The sequence below is a fragment of the Melospiza melodia genome, chromosome 3 (assembly GCF_035770615.1).
Source record: "Melospiza melodia melodia isolate bMelMel2 chromosome 3, bMelMel2.pri, whole genome shotgun sequence".
Taxonomy (NCBI): domain Eukaryota; kingdom Metazoa; phylum Chordata; class Aves; order Passeriformes; family Passerellidae; genus Melospiza; species Melospiza melodia.
The window spans coordinates 54,510,688-54,530,491 of NC_086196.1; the positions used below are offsets into that span (position 1 = coordinate 54,510,688).

The 19,804-nt window shown below is 40.0% G+C and overlaps 1 protein-coding gene across 1 annotated transcript in view; it reads left to right on the forward strand.

The window, feature by feature from the left end:
- PRKN (parkin RBR E3 ubiquitin protein ligase) overlaps positions 1 to 18,663 on the forward strand; it is a 678,850-nt gene extending 660,187 nt beyond the window's left edge. Inside the window, 3 exon segments of the mRNA XM_063151779.1 lie at positions 2,409 to 2,495; positions 14,258 to 14,375; positions 17,390 to 18,663. Coding sequence (XP_063007849.1) covers positions 2,409 to 2,495; positions 14,258 to 14,375; positions 17,390 to 17,499 — 315 coding nt within the window. The 3' untranslated portion in view covers positions 17,500 to 18,663.
- The last annotated feature ends 1,141 nt before the right edge of the window (positions 18,664 to 19,804 follow it).

Consider the following 19,804-nt stretch of genomic DNA (forward strand, 5'->3'; position numbering starts at 1 on the left):
CTATCACCAACTGCTCTTTGTTGTAAGTGACATGCCTTTTCTTTATGATGCATGCTTTGCCATAAAAAGGGAGTGCTTAATGCATTTCTGTTGGGAGATGCCTATTTATTCTGACAAACTGATCAGCCTCCAGGGTGTTTCTTTGCCACAGAACTGATTCTACATCTCATCCATTATCTAATAGGATGTGAAAAGAGTATCCTGTCTCACAAAAAAAATCAGGCTTTGTTTCATTACAAGGATGTGGCAGGCCCACTCACAGACTTACTTGCAGGATATACAATTGTTAGCGAAAGGCCCAGTTATACACTCATGAATGTTTCCAATTGGCCTGTGGGGAAAACATTGGTAACATTGGTACTGAGGATCATTTATTTCAAAGGCAAGGATAAAATATGGCCTCTATAATGAGAAAATGCATTTCACGTCTTAAATAGTACTGCAGGAGCTTATGAATTTTATTATTGTAATAAACACCAATGCCATATAAACTAGCCAGCCAGAATGTCTCTGCAAAATATATGCCCTGGTTATTTTTCTTCTCTTTCTTCATTATTTCTCCCTTTACAATGTTTATGAAAGGTTTAAAATTGTGCTTGCATGGGAAAAGAGAGATTGGAGTAAGGAAAGCAAGCTGAGGCATTGTGTGATAAGGCAGTGATAAAGCAAGTGTTTACAAAACACTGTCAGACAAATGTTGTCAGTCAGATGTGCTCATAAGGAAATAAAGTCACAAAGGAAAAAGAGACTAGGATACACAGTAGGAAATTCAATTAAACCCAGGCATAACCTTAAATGTTAAGGAATAACAACTCTTTAGGACCTTAGGTTTCCAGATGGAAACTGTCTACATGTTTGAGCAGAGCTAACACACCTGAAACTTTTGACCACTAATGCCCTGCAAATCGTTGTTGTATTTAAATGATGCTCTATTACAACAATGCAGCCTCCCATACAACACACCCCACAAAAAAGTGCCTCCATTGCAAAGCTCCTTGCTAATAACCATGAGTGAATTAACAAATCAGTGTTGGTTGAAGTAAAACAAAACGTTTTAGGTCATTGACAAAATAGAGGAAGAAGTGACACAAATGCAAACAAGTGATTAGGTTTGATATCTCTAGAAGTTAGAACACTCACTCCACTCCACAGCTCCAAATTTCCCTGCCTTTCTAAATAACAGGATCAATCCTTTTGGACTTGCACTACACTTCTTTTCATAAAGAGCAGTTACTTTTGCATGACAATAAAATATGATTGTCAGTGCTTCTTGGAAAAGTGAAAATACAGCTTGAAATAGTTCAAAATGAAAATACAAAAGCTGGAATTACTGGCAGACAAATGTTGTAGTGTCATGTCCTCCTGATATCCTTTATTCATTATATGTGAATGCAGCTCTATATCTAAAAGTCAAGGCTGTTTTGTAAGTCTTGCTTATAATGCCAGTCAGAGTGGCTTACCACTGAGAGATCTTTCAGAGCCTGGAGTTGCATCAAGACAGCAAAGCTTTAAAACAGCATAAGAGACACCCATTCTACATTATTGACTTTTCCCTTTACCTGCAAGGACACAGAATTTAATGCAGCATTGATGGGTCAAAGATTTGACACATGTCAAGTCAGATATCTTCATTTTAGAGTTTAGAAAAGCCATCAAACCTGATACATATGAACCACTTTAGGTGGCAGAGGCAGTCAGACAGCTAGGGAGAATTGTTTCTCTTATCTGCAAAAGACATTCCTTTCAATGAAGTCTTATGTAAAGAAAAATGTTATTTAAGGAGAATAAAACCAGAACAACTGCTAAAAATGCCATAAAGGTCTAGAGGTAGATCCCTAAACCCTGCATTAAATATCCTATCATTGTGTTCTTTCTATGATTTTTTAAACCATCCTATAAAGGTCTATGGCAAGGATATAAGTTCCTAGAAAATGGTATTTCATATGGCCTTTTATGAAGTGGTCATCCTCTAGGAAAGTCAGCAATAGTTTTCTATAGAGAAGGCATTTGATTCAGAACTATGAATAGACTATTTCCATTAGCAAACACTATAGAGCAGAACAACTTTTTTCAGTTATCACCCTTCTTCTATAAATAGATTTTACAGGAGGAAAAGCACACCCATAAACTATCTAGTATGACTTTATGTCCCTAAATGGACCATGTTGCAAAATCTCATATTTTAATAATGGCATTTGCGTTACTCTACTGATAAAATGTATAATAATAACAGCAAAATTGTTGTGTTAATGATCAGAGTGTATAATAAGATGCACAATTAGGAGGATTATGGGAATTTAATAGGAAGAGAAGGGCAAGGGATCATCTATTGTATGACTCTTCGTGATTGTAACCTGCCATGTCCCTAATGTGTTTTTATGACTGGCATGCTTTGGTTTGTTTCCCAGTCCGTGTTCTGCCGAGAATGTAAAGAAGAATTCCATGAAGGGGAATGCAACTCTCTCCTCAGCCCACCAGGAGCCATGGCCCAGAAGGTACGGATCTCACAACTCCTGATCGTTGTCCCTGGCCCAGCCAGAGTGACATTTGTCAAATAGATCCTAATTATAATCCTAAGCAAAAGCAATTATGTTCATGCTGAATTACTCCAGCCGTCGGAGTTGCCGAATTGGCTTTGCGGTGGATTTCAGTCTCTTTGATTGATAGAGCAGCCGAGTTCTGTCAGGAAAACACAGGGCTCTGCCATCAGTTGATAAAGAAAAGGCCTTCCCAGTGGGCTTCTAGGGTTGTCTCTATTCAATGTGAACACTTTTGAAAGGCTTTGTATAGTCTTTCTGCCTTTCAGTTTATTTTCAATGCACCAGTCGGGAAATCATGTGAGTTTGGGCTGAATAACAGGGCTTTTTTACAGCCTATGCAGCCTATTGGTAATTTATGTTTTAGCTTACAGAAATAAAAAAAATAGATTGTCTAGGCTGCAAGTTGTTAGATGATAATTATTCTAGATTGCTCTACAATATTGTAGCTATTGTACCTATAGACCTGGAGAGGAAATAGTTTCTCTCTCCTGGCATTTGTCTTTGTTTGAGATTCAAGTTTTTCTTGAAATAAATAAAACGTGTAAATCACAGTCTTTACAAGAAAAAAAAAAGAGGGAGAGAGAGTGAAAGACCAGAAAACATATCCCCTAAATATCTCACAACTTGATGCCCAAGCTGCACTCCTAGGAAGCAGAAAACTGGTATTCAGATATCTGGCAGATTTGATGCTAAGAAGAAACTCAAACCCTGAGCCTCCACACAGTCCAACGTGGCAGATAAAGGTTTGTGGGCAGGTGCTGATGAGGGCTTGCATCCAGCCAGCTCTCAGGGAGGCGTGCCAAGCTCCTGTGACTGCCTGCAGGCAGGCTCTGTCTGAGGCTGGCTTCTGGGGACTCCCCGAACACAGACTGACAGAGAGCTGAAATTCTCTTCTGAGTCTTTGCCATGTGCTACCTGGAGATGGTTCATAAGTCATACTTTGCAAACCTTGCACTAGGTCATGACCTGTGTAGAGATTCTTCTCTTTAACCTTTCTTAGTAAAGCTCTTCTAATTTATAAAAAGAATTAGCATTAGTTGAGACAGAATGAAAAAGCATGTATCCTCCTAGTCAGTCAGGGTATCTACCTCTGTTGACCTAAAACATGTGTATTGTATCAGACCCAAAATCCATCTACTTTCCCAGCCTCTAGTGATTTGTGATGTACATGTGGTATTTTATGTTTAGTAGCTATCAGCAGGTTTGTTTTTTTTCTCCATGGGTTTGTGCAACCCATTTTTGAAGCCATATGTATATATAATAAGGAGATTTGCAGCTTAGCTGCCCTCCACGAAGAACAGTGTCGTTTTATTTGCAATAGCCTTAGAGCAGTCTTCTGGTTCCCATTCACATTTATATAAAAAAACAAAGCAACTTCAACAAAGACATTGAGAGATGCTTAAAGCATTCAACAGCCTAGTAAAGCAGGAGACCAAGGCTCAATGTCTTACCTGAATTAAACTGAACTGTAACTTGAATACATCTCAACAGGAACAGAGAGCTCTATATATTCTATATAAGTATATAGTTACTTATGCTTGGAGTTTTGCCTCGAGTACTGAAAGTGTCATGGCATGTAAAAAGTGAATTCAACAATGTTGGCTCCGTGAAAGCTAGAGTTCATGTAATTTTCATCTTCTAAGGCAGAAATAAATGTATACCAGGAAGAATCAGAATACCATAGGAAGAAGTAATTTATTTTAAATATTTGAATATTGCCGTTGCTTTTCCTTATAACAATGGGAGCACTTCACCCGTCTGATTCAATCTCCCAGCACATGAATTTCACCCAATCAGACCTGTTAGCTTAGCAATGTTAACTGCTGTTGCAGTTCTAGTGTCACGCGAATGTTCTTGCTGTTCCTGAAAAATGTCCTGCACTCGCAAGGAACTGTTTCCAGAACAGCTAAATGATGGTACCAGAATAACTCTTGCACCTATACAAATCAGGTCCCGTGCACAGACAAGACCACAGACTAAGCAGGATTCATTGAGACTCCATTCTAAGCTGAAGTTAATTGATTTGGGTCCGTCTCCTCTTCCCCTAGGCAGCCGAGAGCGGCACTAATGAAACATCTCCGCGAGGCGGTGCTGTGCCACTGAAGGAATGTTTTCCCTCATTTTCCTCAGCCAGGCGAGCAAACCCAGCGGCAGCAGAAGCAGGGCGAGGGCAGGGCTGCTGAGATGCTGCTTTCACTGCCCAGCATCCCTACAGAGCCGCCCTGCACACAGGCTCCCGAGCCGGGCGCACTGACCATTCCGGGGCATGTATGGAGAGCAGGACCCGTGGGACAGTTTCCATCTCTCTCCCTGAAATCAGTGTAAACATTTATCCACATGTGCTTTCAGGCTGTCTGTTCACTTCGCATCACCTGCCGGGTGCATAGGTCTGTGTGTCAGACCTAACTTGCTGTGATTGTAGTGCTTGCTGAGGCAGTGAGAAGGTTTGTTTTATTTTTTGTCCATGGTCTGTTTCAAAGTAGGAATAATACACTTCCAGGGTTGTCTCCAGTTCATGCAATTTGACTCCTGTCTGGATCCTTTCCATAGCATTTATTTTATCAAGACATCTTATTGCCACAACTTCTACCAATCTCATTTAAGGATCAAACAAACACACGGCCACTAAACTGTTCCTCTTCACAAGAGATGCAGGATACACAATCGGTTTCAGGGAATTACTTCCAATAAGAAAAATGCAGGGTTTGCTTTAGCCTCTAGTAGCTGTGGTAGTGGAATGGCCTTCTCTTGCCTTCACATTTCTGTAAATGCCTGCAGGTCTCTGACGTTCAACAAAATGAAACACTGTGGACAGGTTCAGGCCTAAGTCAGCGTGACAGAGGTGAACATGGTGGAGCACGAGGAGTGTGACAGAGGTGAAAGAAAAACCAAGGAGAGTTCTGGCAGAGGAATTGGGTGACCAGTAGTGGATGGCAGCAGGAAGAGCTGTGGTGGCACTCCATGCAGCTCTCCTAAGGTGTGTCAGGGCACTGCAAGGGCTGTCTGCTTCCTGGGGACTTTCCATGTGTCAGGGCAGGGCCTGAGGACAGGGATGAGCCAAAATGGTGGAAGGTGGGTCCACAGGTGGCCTATGACTGAGCTGGGCAGGGATGTGGGGAGCTGGAGACAGGCCATGCTGCAGTGTCACCAGGCAGTGACATGGGTTCCTGGGCCATGAACAGGATGCAGGGATTAGCAGGGGATTGGGACAGCAAGGTCTGATGGTGCCCTTAGAGCCTGACACCAGTTTGGGAAGACTTGGAGAAAGAGAGCCCCCAAAAGAAGAGATAGAGCCTGATACAGAGGAATTTGAGTGTCCATGAAAGCCAAAAGCTGACTGGAGAGATTGTAACCTGTCAGATGGAGTGGAAGCTCCAGAAAGAGGAAAAGAAAGAGCAAGGTGAAATGATGTGGCACAGATATGAAAGTCCAGGAAACATAAATGGTGGTGGTGAAATGGGCCTGTGCTTGGGCAGATGTCAAAAGGAGGGAGGAGGAAGCCTGAGGTGCAGAGAGGGGAGTGTAGCTGGTGGGTCTGTGACGGAGGGCAGAGAAGGATGGAAGGAGCAATGGGGTGAGTTGGCAGGAGGAAGGAAGAGAGCAGCCATGATTGCAGGACATAGGAGGGATAAAGCAGGTGCCACATGTGCATCTCTGAAAGCCTATTCCAAATGAAGGAGTTGGAAGCTTTAGGGAAGCTAAATGGCATTACTTGCTGCTTGGGGTAAAAGGCAAACTCAGCAGCAAGCGTGCAGAGAGCAGCCCAGCTTTAACTACTGGCATATCCTGACCTTTCAGATCTGTGCACAGATATAGCATGGCCCATTGGGAAGGATAAAATGTTCTATTTCTGCTGAAATGCCTACTTTTAGCCCAGATAGGCCATTGGACGCTTATCTTAAACATTTACCTACTGGTGCAGGACTGATTATTTCCCATTTTAGTGTGTAAATTACATTATTTCAGGGAAAATAAAATTTATCTGTGGCAATATCTGTTGGGAAGCTTTGTTTTAAAACCATTGCTGCCTCCTGGAGCTGTTTGAACTTTGGGATGACAGAAGAAATCATATTTGATTAATTAAAGGCACAGTGTGCATGATGGAATCAATGACACGGTAAAGGTGACTCCAGCCAGATTTAGGTTTAGAAATAACCACATACTCCCTGCAATGTACACCACAAAACCAAGCTTCCTGGCCTCTTTTAACCTCACACATAGACAGTCTGTGCTGGTGGGGAATCTAGCCATAAACCAGCTTCCTCTGTAAGTCCCACCTTAAAAATAGCCCAGCTTTCCTAGCACAAACCTTTCTAGATGGTTTTCCAGTTACAAGGATAAGCAATGCACCTTCTTGCTCACTAGCAACTGGACAATAAAATGTGGCCACATACTAGATTTGAACTTTTTCAGAGTAGCTCCCAGGATGGTTTCAGTGCTGGGCATGTTGATGAGGAAGCTGGTTTATGGCAAGATAAACTGTAATAGCAATGACACTGATGTAAAAGTGGTGCCTATGTAAATAGGTGAGTAGAATATGGGGCACTGAGTCATAAGTGTTTGGGGGGGGAAAAGGTAACACAACCTGGATGAAATGTGTTATTAAAAAGTATGTTTTTGAGTTGGTTCTGTGCCAAACTTTCTCCAAGAAGCTGCAGATTATCTTGTCCTAAGAAACTCCTTAAAAATCCTGTCAGAACATACCTCGTCCTAGTCCAAGCCTTAATTCCAGCTAGTCAGAGAAGGAGTCTGTTCTAGCAAGTCTGGCCCTGCAATCCATGAGATCCAGTAAAATCCTTCTGTAAGTATTCATCTTTAGCTGCTGATGCAGCTAAAAATTCTTACCCATTTTTCTCACACAGGTTAGAGACTAAGTGGTGTAAATTTCTGTCATTTTGTTACATTGAAAATCTCAATACCTGCTAAAGATGTTCATTTCAGACCATGTTCATTGTATATGCAAACTAAAAAATGTATTGCCGGTTTTATCAAAGTCTTAGCTTGCCAGTGAAGTAATTTTAGCCCATTTACAATAACACGAGGACTTACAGTTCCAATCATAGTTAAAATAAAGGATATCCAGACTTTCTAGTAACACTCATTTCCCCAGTGCTATTTTTAAACTTCCACTCCTTCCCTGGGTTCTAGGCTCCATAGCTGCAGTCTGAAATGGGCTGGTATAGTGAATCCTTTACCAGAAGGAGCATGATGCTGATATTGAAGGATTTTTTTTCCTTCTTATTCTATAATCTGCTTGGAGTCAGTTTTACTTGTTTGTTAGCTCACTCCTTCTCTGACACACAAGCCAATGTTGGTGTGTTTTATCCAAGTTGGTTATGCCTTTGATCTCTCTGTTGTCCTCAAGACTGTTTTTACTCATTCTTCAAGGCTGTATTTGGGTAAATGACCACTTGAGTGTGGTTTATAATGATGGGGCCTCCCATATCATCCTGTGCCTCTGCTTTCAAGGCTTCTTCTATCATCCCATGCTGTTACTCCTCTGCACAGCATTTTATTGTAGAGTCAGACAGTTTTTTCTGACTGATAGTACCTATAATGGTCATTACTGCCTGTTAGTTACAAAAATACATTAACTGTTCAACCATGCCATCATACAAAAATAGTATAAAAGCAAAAGCAGAACAGAGGAATAGTCACCAGCTCATTCAATAACTGCTGTCACAGGCTAAACCAAATCTCTAGGCATGCCAAGACAAGTTCAGATAAAGCTTGATGAGTCCTGAGGCTCATGGTGCTGGCACAAAGGCTATGTTCTCTTACAACAAACAGCAATACCATTTTTACTGAGGCATAAAGATACATGTTTTAAACCTTCATCTACTATCTTTTCCAGTGTATATTTATAGCTAGTGCTGTAAAACTTGACTTCAACTCCATTCTTATCCTGTGGGACACTGCCTGTCCTGGCTGTGGCCCTAAGCTGGAGGCCTTTGTCACCAAATCCCAAAGCCCTTCCCAGACCCACCACCTTCAAATCAAACCTCAGCTGCTCCTTGTTTGGATATCAGCCCTCACAGTCCTCAGGTAGCTAACATAGGATCTAGGCAATAGCTTTGCTGTTCTGTAACTGGCAGTACAAAATTTATCCAGCACCTCTGTCTGCCCAGGAGCCCATCAGACCTAACCAAAAGCAGAGCAGTCAGCTGAGTCAGGGCAGACCTGGCACACTTCCAGGGCTCTGGCTGCCCTCTAACCAGAGTTTCTGGGCTCAAACCTGACTCAGGCATGATGTCTCAGGTGAACAATTGGCTCCAAGCAGACCCATAGCATCACTTCCCAGACATGTTTTTTGCTGCACAGGTGCAAACATAAAGGCACAGTCATGTGCTCGTGCAGACACATCCAGGAAAGCCTGTCACAGCACCTGGCATGCTGCTGAAGGCTGTTGGAATGTAGCTCTGGAAAAGCTCCCAGCTCATCTTTTCCTCCCATCCCATTGCCTCCTGTGTGCAGGTCTCTGAGTTGACAGCAGGGGGTATGAAATGCTCAGGTATTGCCTGCCGGGCTTCCTTCTCCATCGTGGAACACATACTAACCTCCCATGCTGGAGATTTCCAGCAAGCATGTAGGGTTGTGAAACCTGGTCTCCAACCAGCTAATGATAATGATAAATAGTAAATGCTAACCACAAAAACCATTAATTATTTCCCTGCATTTTAGTGAAAGGAAAAGCTACTGAAAAGGTTCATTGTACATAGTATCTTTCAATGAGTCCTGAGTCACAGTTTGAAATGCAAAACATCTATTATTAGGCCATTGGTTGTTTTGGGTTTTTTTTTCCATCAAATAAATTTTAAAAGTTAAATAAAACATGACTGTACAAGGAATGGCACACCTAGCTTGATCTCTAAAATATCTTAAACAACTGAAAAACAAACTGAGGGTTTTAGTATTTGGTATACTCACAATGTCAAGCTCAGGACATTTCAACCCATAGGTGCCTAATTAAAGGAGCAAGAAAAATAACTATAACCGGGAAATGTCCTGTAAAATTAATCTCTGTGTTATAAATAAAGATGCACCAGAGGAAATCTGAGAATAGGTCTTAACTTTCTGTCTAATGAGAAATAGATGATAACTATATAGAGAGAATTTTAGCTTTCCTATTTTGGGCAGCAATAAAGTAAAAAAGATGTGACAGACTGCTTTTGTTTATGAGGTTAAGCTGACAGTCATTTTCAGCAGTGTTGCCACTTACAAGAGAAGGCACGTTCTTTATTCTGCTCATGGAAAACAGTTATGTAAGAATGACCTGTATTAGATTAGATTTTCTGCTTTAGATCAGTGCAAATTCAATATTCACCATCTACCTGAATTTAATTCCTTATATGAATGGCTGCAACACACAGAGTGAGAATATTGGTGTGCAGTGTCACCAAACCAGAGCACTCTTTCTTCTTGTATCCAATATAATACCCTGTGTATATCAATTTGATTTTAACTAGTTGCTGTCATCACAAAGCAGCTCTTTCATTTTATGACAGAATTCCCTAGGCACACTAGACAAATTGGCTCACACAAAGCTGCTTCATGTGGATTTAACGGGATCATTGTAGTACTGGCACCTCTATTTTTCCTGTGTATGAAACATAATCTCATTGAATGAATATCTTTTCTATTCCTTATCTGTAGCCACATTTTAGTGTTTTGAATTAGCCTAAATCTGTCTCTAAAATAGAACAATAGTCCCATAGCTATTCACACCTTGATTTGTGAGATTTTTACTCTAAATAATCCATTTTCTTCCAAAACCCTCTAGCCTATCTAGTGCCCTGGATACCTGCTATTTTTACCCCCTGCAGTAAAAGGCACCAATAAGCATAACAGTATGGTAATTCATGTGATCATGTTCATAAAACAGCATTGTTAAAGCCAAGAAGACACAATAAATTCAAGTTGGACTGTCACCATCCATTGTAGATCAGTCTTCAACAGCTGAGGCTGCTTTTGCTTAGAGCTCTAGCTCTAGTGGGCTGTGTTAACCTAAATATTATGGTGGGATGAACATTGCTCATGCACAACGAATTAATCTTTGTCTTCCTTTCAAATGCTTTCAAGTATGCATAGCTTTTCTCACATTCTTGTTAGAAAATGAGTAATACTTCCTGTTTTGAGACATCTAAACCCTTTTAAAATTCTGTATTTCACACGAAGTGAGATAATTTTACATATTTCTATTACCCTAAATAAAAAGCTTATTTTTGCAAGTAAAATTCTCTTAAAACCAAGCATTTTTGACCAAAAGCAAATGTATTTTGGATTTAAAGAAAGCTTCACTGGGATACATTTTTTTTAAAGTTATGCATGACCAGCTTTTTTGTTGATCAGGGAGAGATGATCAAGGGCAAACAAACAGGAATACAGAAATTACATCCACTTAAAGCAAAGCACAAAGAAGGTTAACAGTTGCATATTCTATTCTGTATTAAGGGTCTTCAATTTTGAGATGTTGTCTATACCAGGCAAAATAAGCATGATCATTAAACTGTGCTAACATAAGGCAGTATATAATTCGGTGGATGTCAAAATTTAACATTATATATCTAAGACTTCCAGTATTTTGAACAAGAAGCTTTGCCATGAATGTTTTTAATCTAGATGGTTCTGCTTAGTTGCTGTCTGCAAACACCTTCTTCATTTGCTTCAGTGTGGTTCTACTGACAGGTCGATGTGTACTCTGTCACCTGAACAAGATGCTGTTCTAAGAAGGACACTTTATTTCTATTTCAAGATACTTTCTGTCCCTGTAGATCTCTTTCCAGTACTGCATGATATTGATTAACTACAAAGAAACCATTCCATGTACGTGGTTTTGTATTGTTGTGTGGTCCTTGGCAGTCTCTGTGGTCTCTTTATCCCTGTTAGTTTTTCCAAAAGATTCAGCATAGGAACAGAAGTAAATCTATGTCCTTCAGTGTCACCCAGAGATAATAAGACAACCTTTGGCTCCTGTCACCCAAAGGAAATACTGAAGGAGGGGATATTGAATAGTGCTTACAACAGCTCTTTCTGTAGCTTGCTGTTATTTATGGGTATTCATTCCTGGTCATAATATGCAGCACAGTTGAGAATAAAAAAAAATTATTCATAAAGTGGCATGGATGAAATCTAGTAGCTTTTCCATAGTGCTGGGACAAATGTTCCAAACTAACCGGGGAACTAGAGCGTATTGTGTTGAGTGAGCATCAGAAGTGATCCAAGTCCCCTGTCCTCAGCAAACTGACATGTGATGCACACCTGGAGCATCTCTGAGCTTCTTATCCAAGACCAGGCAGAACAAGCAGAGTTAGAGACTCCTCTGCTTGACAGACCTAGGCCATTTTCAGCGAGGTTAGGTTTGTTAGTTTAGGATGCAAGAACATGATTTAAATAGACACAGGTAATGAAGAATTGCCATACACCTTTTCTTTATTGTTGGGAGAAAAAATGCCAATAAATATATGTGTGCTTGCCACTACTGGGTGTGGGGCACCAAATAAAGCACATGAGCACTGAAGGCTTATGGATCTGGATGGTATGATTTCTTCACTGCATCAGGGACTCCATCCCTGTGCCATTTCTCTGCATTTGGTTCATGCAGCAGGAAGTTTTTAGCATAGCATTCAGCAAGACTGGGCATAGGAGGGGTGTTTCAGCTCTAATGGGCTGAAATATCATGCTGCTGCATCTAGTTCATGCTAGAATTTTTGCAATGGAAAATACTAAAAATAATAATTCACTGCTGTTTTCAGCAATTTGTTCTTGGTGAGCTGCATGTGTGTGGCTAGAAGTTGCTTCTTTTAGTTATTCCTAGGGTTTCCCAATTTTGTTTGCAGAACTAAGACCAAAAATGTTTATACAAATAAAGTTAGCAATTTGGTATGTGAAATTTTACCTCAGTGTCCTTTGCTATTAGATCACAACAAAGACATGAAGATGGAGAAAAAGGTGTTTTGCAAGTACTAAAAAACACTTGCAAATTGGACTATTTGAGAAAACAGCCAGTGTGAAGCTCATCTGGACTGATTACAAAAATTTATAATACTTCTGGTCTTCTCATTTGATGCCTCTGAAAAGAATAGCAATGTTTTGTCACTGCTGTAGTGATTTTCAACTGTATGCATGTTAAGCAATGAGCTCCCATTAAAATGAGATATCATCTTATTTCTGTCATGGGGGAAACTGAGCTCCAGGTCAAGTGTTCTCCCCTCTCCCACTCTGCCTCTCTGAGCTGGCTCAGATTGTTTGCAAAAGTCATCCTTTCTTAAGGATGTAGGTGTTGAAAAATCAATACTAGATTATGTTCTTTGCTATTAGCCTGAGCAGCTTTTTCTATTTCCCAGAAGTTTCTAATGTGCTGTTGTATAGAGGTCATCTTTCTGCCGAATTGCTGAATAATCCAGCAGGGTGCAGGGCCGAGTTCCCTCTCTACAAGCAGAGAGACAAGAGTAAAAGTCACTTCTAGGATACAGATAAGAAGACTTCATTCACTTCTGTCACCTCTACATCAAAAAGCAAATTGGAGAATCTTAAGGAGCAACAAAAGACATTCACAGACTGAGGAGACTGATGTAGATTGTAAAATAAATAATGGCAAACATGTTATTGATGTTTCCTGATTAAAAGTGGGGGTTTTTTTTGTTGTTTTGTGTTTTGGTTTGCTTTTCATTAAATGCATATTGCAATGGCCACTAGATGAGCTGGAAATAAATTTCTGCAGATGTTGGTCTTTGTTATTCCATTTTAACTGAGGTCATTTCAGCCAGGCATGAAATCGAGGCACTACTCACTCTCTACTCTGTTTTATCAATACTAAATGACCAGAATTCAAGTGGCATTATGGTTTTGGTGCATTGCTTAAAGTTGGGCCTTTTTCTGTCTTACTAGAAATAAATATATTAAAAATTATCCATAAAAATAAATATAAAAGTCTATCCACATAAAAGCCTATAAGTATTTAGAAGGTATACACTAAGTTACAGGAATTGTTATAAATTAAATCATTTTGTTTAAGTTCATCATTTTCCCATATGCTTGAATAAAACCATATTATGAATGGAGAGAGCAGAGCTTCAAGGTTGGAACCTACATGCATTGTTTATAGGTACTGTTCACATGGTTGCCAACCTTGTGTGATGGAAATGACCCAAGGCACTGCCATCTCTTTTGTCCTTGTACTATCATTTTTGGTAGGAAGCAGCCAAATAGGCCACTTGTGTAGATTATGTAATTTTGTCACAGTCATAAATAGGACAAACACAGGAGTCCCTTTTATAGTCCTCATGATGCTTTTTCCTTCTGTGTCATTCTGAGCATTTCATTACTCAGGTTGGGTTTTTTCGCTTTTTTTACAAAATTTTTGTTTATTCTTTGTGCATGCTATATTTGTGTAGGGTTACATTGGAATGAAACTCAGACCTCCAATACAACAGAGTACACTTTATTATGAAAAATAATTTCCTTCCAGGCACCCCACCATCCTGCATTACCAAGTGTTGCACTTCCTTGGTGTTTTTGTTTTTCTTTCAAGAAGGGCTTTAACCCCTGACGCAGAATCACACCTGTGGTGTCTAACATGTGATGTTGTCAGCCAGTTTCACCTGACTCCTCCTTTGACTCCTCCTTTGCCTTCCCTTTTGCTTTACCTGTCTTGGTGCATTTGCAGCACGGCTCGATGCCCCAGTGAGTGCTCTCTCTCTCTCTCTCTCTCTTTGCAGGGGTTTGTAGTTGATGAACATGCAGCCATGCAAGCTCGATGGGAAGAAGCATCTAGAGAAACAATCAAGAAGACAACCAAGCCATGCCCCAACTGCAATATTCCAGTAGAAAAAAATGGTAAGTTTATTAGATATCTTCTACTTACCTCTCTTAAAATTCATTTTACAGTATAAACGTATGAATGTGCAGGTGTACATATGCATAATATTATTCCAAATGGGGGACAGCACAAAAAGCTTGAATAATTCCTTATGTCACCTTAACGAAATTATCTTGAAAATGCTAACTAAATCACTCAGTTCTGAAAACCACTAATTAAGCCTCACAAAATGTCCAGCTATTTTTTAGGTGCGGGAAATGGGGCATTGGATGTAGCATTCATATGACTGGATATCCAGCTCGTTATCCAGACTTTCCATTGTCACTGGGAAAAATAGACATTTGTAGGGTAAAACTCATCTCCTGATGAAGCAGAACATATGTAGGCCAGAAAATCACACCTAAAAGTGGGGTGTGAACAATTGGTCCTGCTGTGGATGTCTACACAGTATAAGGCTGAATTTGGGTGAGATTAATCCCAACCCAGCCACATGCCCACAGTAGAAAAGCAAGTTAGAGGAAGCAACATGAGTCCTGACAAACAGTTTGCATTAATCAGTGCTTACCATGTAGGAAGAAAAGTAATCTGCTGGCATTGGGATGTTTAAATAAGAACAGGAATGGTAAATAGGCTGTAATTTATAGGTTAATATTGTTCCAAGACTTAATTGTATTTATGTTAATTAATAAAAATATATTAACATGATTGCCTAAATATTATACAAATACTTAGAGGGTGCTTCCCAGTCTTGTGGCATTCACATGGGACACTGAAAACGCCAAATAAGGAACTATGAACTGCAAGGGGAGAACATTTTGAGCAGTGACACTACAAAAATATTGCTGGGGAAGAAATAGGACAAAATCCTGAAATCTGGGGTTTGATGAAAGAAAAGGGAGTTGGCAGATGGAAAGTGGGAGACACCTTCAAGCACAAGAAGCAGAAGGAAAGAAAGCTTGAATTGAAGAGTGGGAATGTGAGACAAGATTTGGCATAGTGTGGAGAGCAAGGTGGGCAGCAGAAGAGAAATAACAGAGGCCTAGGTCAAAAAATTATTTACAGATTTGTAGAACAGACTGAAAACCAGAAGTTTTAATCTGATTAGAAATAGACAAATTATAATGGTGACTATTTATATTCAGGAGTTTGTGCATTGCCAAACAAAACCCCCTTCTGGTTAGGCTTGAAGGAATGGTAAGACCTTTACTTTCTCTTAGACTCTGAGCACCCTACTTTAGTTGCCCTGCTTTGAGCAGAGTTTTGGATTGGATGTTCCCTTAAAGGACCTTCCCACCTCAGTGATTCTGTCATTTGCAAACAAAATCACGAAGCCTAAAAAGTGCAGTGTTTGCCGTCTTCTTTGGTCATGGGTACGGCACATGCCAGCTTCTAGGCTGCCATTTGTAAACTTAAAGAAACACTTCAGAGCTGCCAAAGTACAGCTGCTGTCAAGAGACTGACAACTGTATCCTGATGTCTGCCAGCAGTCCTCATTTGGGAGGAGTACACTGACTCCACACAGGAGAGTAATTCTGCTTTCCTTCCCCGTATTCTGTGGACAGTGTCTTTTACAATGCCAATAACTTTTTTGTAATAGCCCACATAAACTTCAGGCATTGTAGAATATTTCTGAATGCCAGTAACTTTCCTGTAACAGCTGAAGTGAAAGAGAGAAACACTTTCCCACAGCGAAGGCCCCAGTCTGAGTGAGTTTAGATACACACCCATGTCTCTCAGAGAGCTGCTGTACTCACAGAGCTGAAGGTCCCATTGCTTGAGGCACTCTCCACTCTTGACTGCTGATCTCATCTGCCGTGCAGCAGAGAATAACAAGATTTATGCAGCTCAGCAGGGAGGGCACACGTTTTACAGAAGGCACCCAATGGGTTTGGGTCCTGCACTAGGACTGAGATGAGTTTTATCCAGTGATGGCTTAATACAAACTGCAAAAGAGGACTGGATCTAAACTTTAAATAAAACTGGAACATGGAGGCTAGCCATTTGTATGTTTACATTTAAATAAGATAAAAATCTTTCTGGCACATTGCCTTTCTTACACAAAGATATAAACTGACAAATAGACCTTGCTATCACAAGTGGTTTTCTCTCTTTGTCAGGTGAAGCAGACAGGCCTATTTTAACAAACCAATTCTTGTTTGTTTTTGCCTTCTGAGAAACAAACTGGAGTGGTATTTTTAAAAACATGGTGTAAGGGCAGCAGCTCATACAGTAGGGAACACACACTCCCTGTACCTCCCATGACTGTTTGGAGTCAAACCAAGATGACATTTCAGCATTTCTTCATGCTTTTCTCTCAGTTTGAATTACACAAAAGATCTCTTTGTGTGGTGAGCAACATAATTTCAGTTTGAAGTGTAGTTCTGTAATGACCTTTGACAATGTTAATGTTTATATATTACAAAATAAACTTTTGATCAAGGTTATGAGCAGAGAAATTAAAGCTGCTCTCGTGGTATGGAGAAGTAAGAAATCCAACATGTGAAAAAACATTTATATGATCAAAAGGCTCCTTCAGATACTAAAAAGGTCAAATCAACTTAAATTACTAATGTCATTTTTGTGTGATCAGTAGTCAGCCACCGAAGTCTATCTCCTGATTTACCAACTTTGCAAATCTTTGAATCCAAATTCAAAAAAGGATTTAATTTTGTTTATCTTCTGGCTCACAGCTGGACTAGTGTAGAGTAACCTTGAGGAGGTACCTCCAGGACTGCTTTGAAAGGCCACAGACTATAATCTCTTTCCCCTATCCCTAGCATAGTCTTTTTCAATTTCCTCCTACCCCGGCAGTCCCTCGAGTGAGAAATGCACATTAAAGCCCAGTAAAGAGGAGGAGCAGGTTTTAGATAGCCTAGAGAGATATTCTTTGGGTTTGTACTTTTCTTTTATTAAATAATTTACTTAGTTGGTAAATTAGTGTCTAAGAAAGTTGATTTTAATGCTCTTAATTGTTGATTAACATCTCTAAGTGTTTTCCAAGTACCAAAGCCATTCTGTTGCTATTTTGCAGGTGGCTGCATGCACATGAAATGTCCTCGCCCTCAGTGCAGGTTTGAGTGGTGCTGGAACTGTGGCCTGGAGTGGAACAGAACCTGCATGGGAGATCATTGGTTTGAGTAGCAGGGCTGAGGCCAGTCTGTGCTACTGCTAAAGCTTGTTTTTATCAGGCTCAAATTCTGAACCACTTGCTTAAACAAAAATCCCAGTGGTTTTAGGGACACAGAGTTCAGAAGCTGGCCTAGTTTGTTGGCTTTTTGCTTTATTGCATATGCAATCATACCAAAATCACATTGAAGTTATGCCAAGGCTTTTAAATCCACTAAGTTAAAAGAACAATTGTTTTATAGGACAGACTTGCTCATCGTGGTACAAAGAGGGGAAAATTACAACTTTTTGAACTTGTGCAGTCTATCAACATGGACACTTGGCACATGAGGAACCTTACTTGGCATTTATAGTCAAGAATCCATAATTCTTGCAAAAGGGAGCAGCCTGCATGTGTATGTGTCTGAGCATCAAGGGGGGTGGAAGATGTTTCCTGCATCATCTGCTTTTTTTTCTTTCACCACTTCTTCACTCATTCAGCATAATTTTTGATTTCAAGGCAGTATTTCTTAACAGCATTTTTGGCAGAGGGAACGCTGTGGCTCCTAAGTGTTTTCTCAGGGCTTCTTCCTAGCAGGCTTTCTGCAGGGGTTTTGCTTTCAAATGAAATTTTCATGGAAACACCCAGCTTTATGCCACACTTGTGCTTGTGTATTTGTGATATACAACACAAAGCCAGCCTGCCTACTCATTATAGACTTTGTTACCATGGGAGGATTAGCTAAGGATGCAGTTTCAGCCCTGTCCATGGCTGTTAGTGCAGTGGTGACTGGATCCAATTATGTGTTGTGCAAGCTACACTCACAGGGCTTCATTTTTCTTGTACTTATGGAATGCTTTGGACGTGGCAAAGTGAAGCAGGAGGAGAGTTCTCAGGGCTTTTCTCTACCATGATTCTTCTAAATTGAAATAGAATATGGGTATGATTCTGAAAATACATTTATTGTTCCAATGGTGTGGGGCAGAGAGACAGCTTCATTTTTCAATGTTAACACAGTATGTAAAGTTTAATAGCATTTCCAAGTCTGAACAATTTTACTGTTTGTGATCTTTACATTGATGTTTTACTCTGAAATGAAATGGGTAATGTCCACATCTAACACACCATGTAAAGATTTGCACAGTTTAGTTCTGGGAAAAAACGCACAATAAATAAAAAGGTCAAAATTTTAAACTTTATTTCTTTTTTTTTTTTTTAATACAAAGTAAGTGAGTTCAAAAATACTGGGTGGGTCATGCATTGCCTTGACTGATTCAAACTCCCAGCTGAGAAGTAAGCCCTTTGATCAAGACATAATGTTAGCACAAAATAAGTTCCATAACCATGGTCTTCTTTTATCAAGTTTGAACTAATATTTTGTATGGCATGACTGTAGAGTCCTGAAAATATGGGTGGGTCTCATATCAGTGCAGAGCATGAAGCTTGAGGCATGAAAAAAATCCCAGGCTCACTAGAAAAAATGTCCAATTGCTAAAGCCAATGGAATATTCATCTGTCTAAACTGGAAGTGACATTAAAAGTGTGAGGAAACAGAAGAATGAAGGTGTGAAGTACCAAAAATGAGAGTGTGAACTGGTAGAAGTAAGAAAATGAGAAAGAACAGAAGTGGCAATGAGAGAACAATGGACATTTCCTAAAGGTAATTTTCCTGTTTGGCTCTGCTGAACTAAAACTTACTCAGGAGCAGCTACAATGAAATGTAAGAATGCACTTGAATGCTGCAATGTAGCTCATTTAAGTATTTTGTCTTAACAGGAGTATTTTACTGTGAGTTCTGTTTATCTCATTATTTGATTTTTCCTATATCTGGGCCTGTTTTATAATTTATGGCTAGTTTCCAACAGGCTAGGGGAAAAATAACAATGCCTAATTTTACTTTTATCATGTATTAATGGGAGTTCATCGCTGATTTATCATCATATTCAAAAACATTCAGAATCGAAGTCTGAATCTCTTTTTTTTTTTGTGACTTTCTCATATAGGAAGAAGAAGTTATTCACTGAAAGGCAGTTTCACTGAGTTAAAGCCTGACTTAACATATTAATGTTTAAATTGTTACATAGAAATGTGATTTATGCCCATGGATCAGGGCCCATTGAAGTCAATGGACTACAGAGCAGCTCCTATATTTCCTTCTGGCCTGGGAAGGGCATGGCAGGCATGAGTCATAAGGCCGGAATAGAAACACCTCCTTCTTGGAAGAACTGGTGAGAGAACAGGGTTATGAGCATTCATCTGAGACGTAAGCAAGGGCAGGAAAGGAGAATAAAGAAAGGAGTTCCAGCATTGACTCAAGGTTGTATCACACAGTCCAGATTT